The 11717-nt window shown below is 40.6% G+C and overlaps 1 protein-coding gene across 1 annotated transcript; it reads left to right on the plus strand.

Annotated features, from left to right (window-relative positions):
- Positions 1-1063: 1063 nt before the first annotated feature.
- LOC144073188 (uncharacterized) lies at positions 1064-11267 on the plus strand. Its single transcript, XM_077598824.1, has 18 exons — positions 1064-1079; positions 3848-3904; positions 4618-4728; positions 4807-4926; positions 5004-5057; positions 5135-5191; positions 5266-5328; positions 6230-6298; positions 6376-6459; positions 6530-6625; positions 6696-6791; positions 7766-7852; positions 7926-7963; positions 8040-8138; positions 8984-9143; positions 9242-9309; positions 9859-9954; positions 10341-11267. Exons 2-18 carry the CDS (start codon positions 3871-3873, stop codon positions 10593-10595), a joined length of 1587 nt encoding a protein of 528 aa, XP_077454950.1. The 5' UTR covers positions 1064-1079; positions 3848-3870; the 3' UTR covers positions 10596-11267.
- Positions 11268-11717: the final 450 nt, after the last annotated feature.

Raw genomic sequence — 11717 nt, forward strand, 5'->3', positions numbered from 1 at the left:
ATCTAAGTAGCTAACTGGAATTCAATGTCCTTCTACAGGAGAAATTAAATGTTTTTTTAAATCCAAACCATGTAGCTCTCTTTCTGTTTTTATATTTTTTTGGATGTCAAAAACATTGAATACAAGTGTGACGCAAAGACTCACACAATTTGCGCGAGTGTCTTTTGTGTCTCCGGCAAAGAATCCAACGTTTTGTCGGTCACAAAGGCGGAATTGTAATGAGGGGGAGTGGGCGGGGCTTGGGGGAGGGGAGGGGTGGCCTCTTGTTTCACATTGTTTTCAACCGAAACCAAATTCCGCCATATGTATCACATTTAAATATCACCTATCAGGAAGTGATTTTAATAACAAAAGGGTGCAATATCCTGTTTTGTAAAAAAACATATTATTATTATTATTATTCGCAATTCGTACTTCAGTAAAATCGCACAAAATTGTAGACACTGCATTTAAAATTGTTTTTACAGGGGAAAAAATGGAGTTGGCTGGGATACGCTCCAGCACCCCCCGCGACCCTTGTGAGGATAAGCGGGAAACATGTTTTATTGTTTTTGTTGATATTGTATAGGCTCTTTGACTCTGGTCTGAGAAATAATCTCTGATATTTTATTTAAAAATATATTTTATTAAAAAATAAAAGGGAGGTTTTATTCATCCAGTAAAAAAAATGGTATTCATCTACAAAAAATGGAGAGAAAAGAAATCTAAATTAATACAGAAATGCAAAAGTGGTTTATTTTTTTCCTCAAATTTAAATGTATGTAATCGACCCTTCTTCATTCATTATCCGGGTTGCTGGTCCTCACGAGGTTCGCGGGGGTGCTGGAGCCTATCCTAGCCAACAATGGGCAGTCAATGAGAATAAAATCTCTGCAAAGCAAAAACTATTGTTTGAAAAAGCAAAAAATATTGATTGAAAATGGCCAATCTTTGAATTTTGCAGTCATTCCCAAAATGCTGTGCAGGTGACGAACATCCAATCAAAGGGTGGGAGCGGAGGGGGGCGTGGCTTGAGAAGAGAACCCTGACGGAGGGCTTTTTTGTCTTCATCGCAGCTGACACGGGATCCACGGCAACAGGTGAGGACTCGCTCTTATTATTATTATTATTATTAATATTATTATGGATTTTCTGCTTTTGTAGCCCGTGGATTCATTTATTTTTATTGAAATACTTTGCCCATTAGCATTCACTTTGGAAAACATCATGTCTAATCAATACAATTGTGGTTAAAATAGAGTTGGATTGATTTTAAATAATAAGATAGTGTATTTGGGGTCATTAATTTTACCATTATCATTGTTTATATTGGTTTCAGTATATTATTAGCTTGATAGATACATTTTTTTAGCCTGATGTTATCTGTGAATTTTATTCAGGTGTACATGGCTAAAAATGTGAATCTGTTTGTAAACATTTTTTACTGGATTTTTTTAAGAGACACCTTTTAGAAAATACATTAAAATTGTTTAAAAGTTCAATTTAAAAAAAAAACATTGAAAAGTCAAAATTGGGAACAAATTCTTCCATTTTATTTATGTTGCTAACATCTTCCCCAAATGATTTTTATTAAATAAAAATATATTATTTTCTATAATTCATTCCTTTCCATATTTTTTCATTTTTTTCCATAATTGTTTCATTTTTATTGATTTTATTCATGTAGCATCTTCCAATTTTTTGCCTTATTTGAATTATTATTATTATGATCTTTATGGATATGTTCATTCTATACAACAACAAAATAATTCCAAATGTGTTCCATTAAAACTGCATCATTTAAGAGTGGTAATATTTCCAAAATATTTCACTCGATTGCTACAAAAGCAGGCGGTTGTTGTGCTTGAGTTTCCAGGGTGCCGAAGCCAAAGCCCCAGTTGGGAGGAAAACACCTCCACAATTCTCCACCAGGACCGACCCGGGCAAACAAACACCCTTTAAATTTCCATCCCGGATAAAAGCCGTCTACAATGGCGTCGTATCCAAAAACAAACATTTTCAATTGAACTATTTAAGACACTTTTATGATTTCATACCTGCACGTTTTTCCAAAATTGACCCAAAAAAACGCAAAATGACAATAAAAGTCACCCAAAATGAACTCATTGCCTGCCATTGACAATGATAAATGTACAATTCATTTCAATTGGCTGCGGATGCTCATCTTTTAGCGTCATTGATGGCGTCTGGCGTCCAATCCATTTTGACTGGGAGGGGCGGATCCTTCATTAAATCTGTCGGAAATTCATAATGATTCTGTTTTTTAATATCGAAAATTTGGTTGGGCCACATAGATCAAATATGCGATGTATATTTATGTATATTGTATTAATTGATAGCTGTCAGTTTTACCCTATTAATTCCATTTTTTATTTACAAATGATGCTCAATGTTCTAATTGTTATTTCAGAACAAATATGTAAAGGGTGTCAGACTCGGGTTTGTTCGCGGGCCGCTTTAACGTCAACTTGATTTCACGTGGGCCGGACCATTTTAGATATAATATTTAGATTTTTTTAAATAAATGGATTAAAAGAACTGGATTAAAAGCCCTGAATATTCCGTTTTTTATAGATCTAAAACAATGTTTATTTTAGCTTTTAAAAAAATATATTTTTAGATTTTACAAAATTATTTTTGAACTAAAAACACAGAAAAAAATGGATTAAAGAATTACAATTATTGATTTAAAAGGGGGGAAATGAGGACATTTAATATACATCTATAGCAGGGGTGTCAGACTCGGGTTGGTTCGCGGGCCACTTTAACGTCAACTTGATTTCACGTGGGCCGGACCATTTTAGAGCTAATATTTAGATTTTTTTATAAATGGATTAAAAGAACTGGATTAAAAGCCCAGAATATTCCGTTTTTTATAGATCTAAAACAATGTTTATTTGAGCTTTTTTTTAATATATTTTTCGATTTTACAAAATGCTTTTTGTACTAAAAACACAGAAAAAATGGATTAAAAAATGACAATTATTGATTTAAAAGGGGGAAAATCAGGAAATTTGATACACATCTATACTCTTCATTTGAATTTGATCCTAAAACAGAAAGTCGGCACTCATCATTTACTTTCCCGGGCCACACAAAATGATGCGACGGACCAGATTTGGCCCCCGGGCCGCCACTTTGACACTTGTGAAATACGTGATTCTTTTTTTTATTTGAATCCTTTCACTTTTCCAAAACATGACAACATTTGTCTTTTATTTTCAAATGTTACCCACGTTTCCTCTATTTCACTTTCCATTCCGCCATTATCGAGCCGCCGGTCTTATCGCCACGGCAACGCCTTCCCGCCCCGAAACGGTCACGTCGCCCAGACGCGATATGACGGGTTGCCATCCAAAACGAGGGTTTCCAGGGCACGGAACCCAGAGGAAGTTCCGCCAGAGGGGGAATAAAAAAAACATGCTATGGTCCACCGGGACCGATCCGGGAACAAACATGTTTAATTGCGCAGGTGGATCAAACAATGATTAAAAAAAAGACGCTCCATCCCTCAACAAATACACGGCGAGGATAATAGTCTCGCCGCCAAATCATTGTTTCGCTTAGCGTGCGGGCAACGGTAATCCAAGATGACAAATTGCGGCAAAAACGATATTCCGCCGTATTGTCTGGGTGGCCGCTAAGCTAACAATTATGAGATCACGTTTACCCGAACAATCGGTCAAAGCTGGAACACGGGATGTTTGCTCTCATGGCCGCGGCGTGACGTTCACAAAAGAACGCCTGACAATTACCGTTTAAAGTTTGCACTGACCAAAAATGTTTTTTGTTTTATGTCAAAGTATTGTGTGTCATATGCGTCATTTTTGTGTGTGTGTCGTTATAGGATCTTTTGGTTCCGTGGTGACAATGGCCTCAAGCATGTTGAAAACAGTAAACACAGGTAAAAGTTTGCTTATTAAAGTAGGAAATGCTGCAAAAAATGGTTAGCCTGGATAAAAGATTGACATTGAATTGGCGGAAAGTTTCTTTTTGACGGGAAATGTTGGAATGATCAACATGGGAAAGAATTAGCATATTTTGTGGCATATATGCTGGATTTGTTGACAAAAAAAGATGACTGAATCAAGGCTACGGCTTATATGCCCGTAAAAACGCGACATGCAAGTTGACGACGCCATGGCGCTATGACGTCATGACGCAATGGCATCGTGATGTCATGACAAAATGGCATCGTGACATCATGACGCAATGGCACCGTGACGTCATGACGCAATGGCACCGTGAAAATTGTGAATCAGGGGGCGGCTTATACTCGAGAAATTGTCAAATTCAACGATTTTAAAGCCAATTTTTAGGGTGTCCCTCACGTGGAGGCGGCTAATATGCTGGAAAATACGGTAATTATGCAGTTTCTGGGTATAACTAGCTAGCTTTTAGCGCTTGAGAAAAACCACACAGATTTGTAACCTTGTTAACAACCACCTGCTACTCTCATTATGCTAGGTATTGTAAAGATGAATTAGCTAAATCATTTAATTTAAAAAAAAATGACCATTGGACTTTGTTTTCAGGAAGTTTGAAGTCCAGATTTCCTCCAATTCTGGAATTCTGCAAGAGAGAGACTGATTTTTTAAAATTTATTTATTTTTTCAGGCTGCCTTGACCTTCTCTTCTTGGGCCTACTTGTCAGTAGCACCCCGGCCCCTTCTTCTTCCCCCCTTCCCACCGGGATGGCTCCTTCCACACCGGCCTCAACATCCACAGGTACAACCACAGCACCCCCGGCATCCCCGGGAGCATCCGCCTCCACGCGACCCCCCGCCAACTGACCTTTATCCACAGTAGACGGCACCTTAGCGTCCACTACCGGACACGCCTCCACCGTGGACACGCCTTTACCCACAACGAGCGGCAGCTCCGCCTCCACTAATCCTAACAGCGCCTCAACCAATCCCACGTCCAGTATGTTTTCAGTCCCCCGTTTACGGGTTCAATACGTTTTCATTTCCTTCCCCGTCAATGATCCCGCCTCTCCACAGCCGCGACCGTTAACCCAAACGCCGGCTCCACCACGATGATGCCGACCGTCCCCAGTACGCTTTCTTTGACACGTCACTCACGCAGGTTGTCCGTTTGAACGTTGGGTGTTAATGTTCCTCCGTATCCACAGCGACCACGGCCGCGAACCCAAATCCCAGCTCGACTATGACGACGTCCGCCGTTTCCAGTATGTTTTTGTTGAACATTTTACATATATGACTCGTTTTGATTTTCCACGTAAACAACCCCAAATCTCCACAGCCACGTCGGACATGACGACGACAATGAAACCGAACCCTGGCCCGACGACGCCCTCCGTCGCTAGTATGTTGTTTTATTTTTAATGGGTTTACAGTAATCCCTCGAATATCGCGGTTTCACTACATTGTGTTTTTTTCTGGGGGAATTTTTTGTTTGTTTGTTAATAAAATGTTGAATGCTGAATCTCGCAAGCGAAAGCCACTCCCCTAGCCTCTGCTTGCTACTAGAACTCAGCACTGAAGTCAAAAAATACATACATAAATAAATTTTTAAAGTTCATAAAAATGTGAAAATCTACGCTGAAATTCGCAAGCATAAGCCACTCCCCCGTCCTCCACTTGCTACTAGAACTCAGCACTGAAGTAAAATATATATATATTTTTAAATATATATATATATATATATATATATAGATTTGTTTTTAAATATATATTTTTAAAAAAATATATATATATAATATATATATTTCAAAAAAAAAAAATTAAATAAATATATTTTTTAAAAACATATATATATATTTTTAAAGTTCATAAAAATGTGAAAATCCACGCTGAAACTCGCAAGCATAAGCCACTCCCCCGACCTCCACTTGCTACTAGAACTCAGCATTGAAGTAAAAAGTACTGAAGTAATATATATATATATATATATATTTATATATATATATATATATATATATATATATATATATATATATATATATATATGTATTTAAGTTCATAAAAATGTGAAAATCCACTCTGAAACTTGCAAGCATAAGCCACTCCCCCTATCATCCGCTTGCTACTAGGACTCAGCACTGTAGTAAAAAAAAAAGTATTTTTTTTTAATAGGGGTGACCCTACTTCACAGTTTTTCATTCATCGCGGCCATGTCTGGTGTACACTAACCGCGCTAATCGAGGGATTACTATACTCACGTTTTACTCCTGATTTTCGATTAAAATAACATGGCTTGTCCGCAGCCACGTCTTACGCGACCACGACCACTTGGCCAAACACTGACTCGACCACAGAGATGTCCACCCTTGCCCGTATGTTTATTATTTCACACGTTTGCATACATCGTCCATTTAGATTTCCCATCTAAACCACGCCCCCATCTCCACAGCCATGCCCGGCGCAACGACGACCGTGAGCCCAAACCCCGCCTCCACCACGATGATGTCCACCACCAAGATGTCTACCCCCACCCGTGTGAAGCTTTTAATCGCCTTCTAGCCATTGATTTGTTTTTCTGTGTAAACACTCCCACCTCCTCGCAGCCCCGCCCACGTACGGCGCAACCACGACCGAGACGGTGAGCCCCACCACCGGCTCCACCGCCATAACGTCCACCTCCAAATCGTCTAGCCCCGCCAGTATGTTTTGTTTCACCATTTTCTACCGATTATGTTGTCGTTGGATGTAAACAATCCCACCTTTCCGCAGCCACGCCCACCCACGGTGGAACCACGACCGAGACCGTGAGCCCAAACACTGGCTCGACCATGGTGATGCCCACCACTGAGATGTCCACCATTGCCCGTGTGTTTCATCGGTTTAGTCACACTGCCCAAAAAATTACATTAAAATTTACATTAAAATACTGGCAGCTGTGGTTGCCAAATAGCTTTAAAAACTGTAAAATCATAAAATACTCTTGAAAATGGTATATAGCGGCAGAAAAACGTAAAAATATTGTAATTATTTTAAACTGTGATCATGCTGGTGATGTCACGATTGGGATTTGAACCCACACTGTCATCTTGGCAGTCAAGCGTGCTAATGACTTAGCTTCCAAAAGCTAGCAGGACAGTGGACTGTGCATATAGAAGGTTAGGAAAAATGTACTGCCTCAGAATTTAAGAACGCACTGGCCAGAAAGCTCCACCGGACTATTAGCACAGCTGTCAGCGCATGCTAACTACTTAGCTTCCAAAAGCTAGTAGGACAGTGGACTGCGCATATTGAAGGTTAGGAAAACCTTACTCACTGAGAACTTAAAAGAATGCACTGGCCAGAAAGCTCCACCGGACTATTAGCACAGCGGTCAGCTCATGCTAACTACTTAGCTACTGAAAGCTAGTAGGATAATAGACTGTGCGTATAGAAGTTTAGGAAAAATATACTGCCTCAGAACTTAAGAGTGCACTGGCCAAAAAGCTCCACCGGACTATTAGCACAGCGGTCAGCACGTGCTAACTACTTAGCTGCTGTTGTTCATTTGTTTGTCATTTTTATGCTAACCACAGCTGCCGGTATTTGAGTGGAAATTTTCTAACACGAGCTCTCCAAACCGGTCCTCGAGGGCCGCCTCGGGTCCCGGTTTTCGTTCCAACCGATCCAACACCGGACAATTCAACCAATTGGGTTTTAGAACCTGACTCCAACAACAAATTAAACTTATACGACAGCAGTTTGGAGAAAAGTTGTTTGGTTGGAATGAAATCCTGCGCCCACCGCGGCCCTTTGTGGAATAGTTTGGGGAGCCCTGGGCTAACATTTCCACTTCTCCACAGCCACGCCCATGCCCGGCGCCATGGAGACTTTGACACCAAATCCCAGCGCCGGTGACTCGACCACAATGACGATGCCCACCTCCACCTGTACGTTTCCTTCTAGCCGCTAATGTAAATTAGCATTTGGTCCAATGTAAATGATGGATAATTCTGTTTCCAGGGAGCATAATGAATATGACAACCACTCCGTTAAACATGGCAAGTCCAATTCAAATCTACCAGTCCATTTTTTTTCGCCAATGACAGCTTTCGTTTTTTTGCCTTCCCGATGTAGATGCTATATTGTCCGGTGTTCTCCTGCAATTTCCCACAATGCAATGTGATGTACGCCGGACAAAATGCCACAATGTGTGCCGCCGGCGAATGGTGTCAGGTAAGGAAAACCCAGATTTTTAAGCCATTAGCTTCTCTTGACAATCCACATCCGTTTAGACTGGTAGCGATTACCGTATTTTCTCGCATATTAGCCACCTCCGCATATAAGAAAATATAAACTATTAAAAACATGTTTAACCCAAATTTTCGGACCAATGGTCATTTCTTTTTTAAATTAAACGATTTAGCTATTTCATCTTTACAATAACAAGGTTACAAATCTGTGTGATTTTTCTCAAGCTCTAAAAGCTAGCTAATTATACCCAGAAACTGCATAATTACCGTATTTTCTCGCATATTAGCCGCCTCCGCGTAAAATGGTTGAATTTGACCATTTCTCTCGTATAAGCCACCCCCTGATTCAAAAATATCACCGCCATATTCATGGTTTGTGGGTAAGTGTGTCCGTAGCGGTCTAGTTTGTCATCGCTAGGTAAGATGGCGGCGCCCTGAGCGAGCAATGGCAGGCACAAGTTTATGCGAGATACGTTTTTCTTCTAAAATTTCATTCATAGATGTCAAAATAAATTTTGTTCGCCGTTTTATCTGTTTATCTCTATTTTTGAAATAAAAGACTGTATCGGTGCCATGGCCTCATGACGTCATGGTGCCATTGCGTCATGACGTCACGGTGCCATTGCGTCTTGACGTCATAGCGCCATGTCTTATGGCCGTTTGTGCACGTCAAGTCTAATTTGTGCGCATGCAAGCCGTACCCTCGATGCAGTCATTTTTTTATTGTGACAAATATGGCGTATATGCAAGAAAATACGGTATTTGTCGTCAACCATTCCAAGTGGATCGGACATCTAAAAAAATGTGTGATACTCTCCATTCCATCAGCTGTTGAAGAGCGACGCTATGTACTACATGGCTAACTGCAGCGCCACCTGCAGTACCGCGTGCGCCGATGACGCCGATACCAACTGCGCCGTCGCGTGCTGCAATCGCACAAATTGCCTCGATTCTGCTTTTGCATCCCTGATGATGATGGCATCTACAGGTACGTGCATTTTATAGTTTTTTTTTAAAAAGGCACTTTCTATGGACCAATTGTCTTCAAGGATCATTGTTTTATGATGTCATTGTGCCCGTCCGCAGTTGCCCCAACGACCCCGGCGCCCGTCACCGTAACCATGGCCCCCACCCAGTCACAGACAATGGCGAGCGTAAGGACAAAAGACAATCAAGTAGCTTTAGAACCGCCAGGCTGTCATTAACGGAAACTGAGAAATACATCACGAATAACATGTCTAGCATGCATGCATGTTTTGGGCATGTGGGAGGAAACCGGGGTACCCGGAGTAAACCCATTAAAATCGATTAAATCTCATTATACTTGTATAATGACAATAAAAGCATTCGATTAAAAAGTCAATATGCTAACTCCACACAGTAAGGACCCACCTAGGATCGAACCCTCGACCACAGAACTGCAAGGCCGACACGCTAACCACTCAAACACCGGGCCGCAAATAGCATATTGTTATCCCGACATAAAATGGCCTATATTTTATGATAATTTTCCCCATATTGCCCAGAACTAGAACATGCACAAAACTATCATCTTTTACTGTCACAGTTAAATTTATTTAATAAGGGACAGCACATTATTGAACATATTTATATTATATATTATAGATTAGATTAGACTAGACTAGGCTAGGCTAGGCTAGGCTAGGCTAGGCTATCTGACATTTCTAACATTTTCCTCCCAGGGCAACAAATGTCACCAAGGGATGTGCACCGGCGCCACCTGCTACACCGGCTTCAGCGCACGGCAGACGTGCTCCTCGATGCAGTACCACTGTCAGGTGCCTAGCGTGTCCCTAGCGTGTCATTAGCATGTATATAGCGTGTAGCCCGGGGAGGGCAACAAGTTATTCACAAATAGCACACACAAAAACACACATTTCAAACCATATTATTTACTATAACACTTTCTTCCCCTTACAAAACAACAATCCAATCTGCCAAATTATTTTTGAAATATACTCATTTATGATTGGCCCAAATTTATAATGAGCCCAGATGAATTGGAGTGTGTTTTAAGAGAAAAACAAAATAAGAGAAACATGAAACGAGGCACAGTAGATCCAAAATATGATAAGAAGCAAAGAGCCGTATGAGGCTTGAGAGCCGCATGAGGCTCGAGAGCCCCATATTCGGCGACCGAGTGACGTGGGCCTTCTTTCCTCAGTTGCTAAAGGAAACGGTGAACGCCGACGTCCGCTGGACGGCCGGCTGCGCCGCCAACTGCTCGCAGGAGACGCCTTGCAGGGCCGCCACGGCGCCTCCCTGCCACTTGGAGTGCTGCAACGCCGGCACCGTGTCCTGCCTGTGGCTCAACGGGACGCTCAACCACATGTCCGTGGGCGTCGCCGGACCGACGGCGTCTCCGCTGTGTCTGATGCTAGCTCTAGTTGCGCTATATTTTCGGTTCGACCTTGTTTGACGCCTGGTGGACGGTCGCTGCCAACCCTCCCTGTCCAAATGGATTGAATGCCTGTTAAGAGTGCAGCGATACATTCAAATATGTGACATTTTTAGCGCAAAAAAATGGTCAAAAACATTCAAACTGTTATGAATATTTTATTATCCCAGGCAAAATTGATAAATGTGTATAAAATATTGCACTATTGTCTTACTACCGGCAGCGTATGAATTATTCCAATAGCTCTACCGTAAAAGTTTTTTCAAAACACGGCCAGAATAATTAGCCGTGACCATATATTGAAGATTAATATGCACTTTATCCGACAGCAAGATGGCGCCTTTAAAAGGCCTGGCGAAAATTTTGCAGGCATTTATTTAGTCACTTTTTTGTCTTGTTTCATATTTACGTGTGATTTTTTTTTTGTTGGGTGGAAATTTTCAGAATAAGATATTTAAAGGTCAACGTGGCATCTGTTTGAGGTAGAAAGTTCAATGTTGGAATAAATCTTATTGAATGTGGGGCATTCCAGGCTTTAAATGTTCATATTTTATTCAAATAAACTTGAAAAATGCAATTTCTGGAGGAATTGATTGAAGGGTGATTGTTTTTTCTAGTCCGTAAACGCCTCGGGGTCACTTCCTGTTGGTTTTGGGGTCATTTTTACGTCGCTTCCTGTTGATTTGGAGCATTATGAGGTCACTTCCTGTTGATTTCTAGGCATTATGAGGTCTTTCCCCAATAGATGTCAAATCAATTTTAAAAAATAACTAAAAATTAAAACGTAAATTCTAAAACAGAATGTCTTCACAGTTTTGTCCATTTTAATAAGTTTAATAAAATATTACAAATAAAAAAAATGCATACAGAAGTTTTGATCATTATCTTCACTTCCTGTAATATTTCAAATGTACGTATTCTAATTTGGTAAAACGGCTAACCACTAACGTGCTAACACAAATAACAACAATAGAATTAAACTCGTCAATATGGAGTGTGTTGCGTTCACGTCCAACTACAAAAAGAAGGAAAAATCATGCACAACGAGGCTTTTCAGTGTTGCATTTACAAAAATGGGACAAATAAAAACACAAATGGAACCGTTCATCTAAATGACGTCACACCGTTCCACGCGTTCCATGT

Source organism: Stigmatopora argus, chromosome 4 (assembly GCF_051989625.1).
Source record: "Stigmatopora argus isolate UIUO_Sarg chromosome 4, RoL_Sarg_1.0, whole genome shotgun sequence".
Taxonomy (NCBI): domain Eukaryota; kingdom Metazoa; phylum Chordata; class Actinopteri; order Syngnathiformes; family Syngnathidae; genus Stigmatopora; species Stigmatopora argus.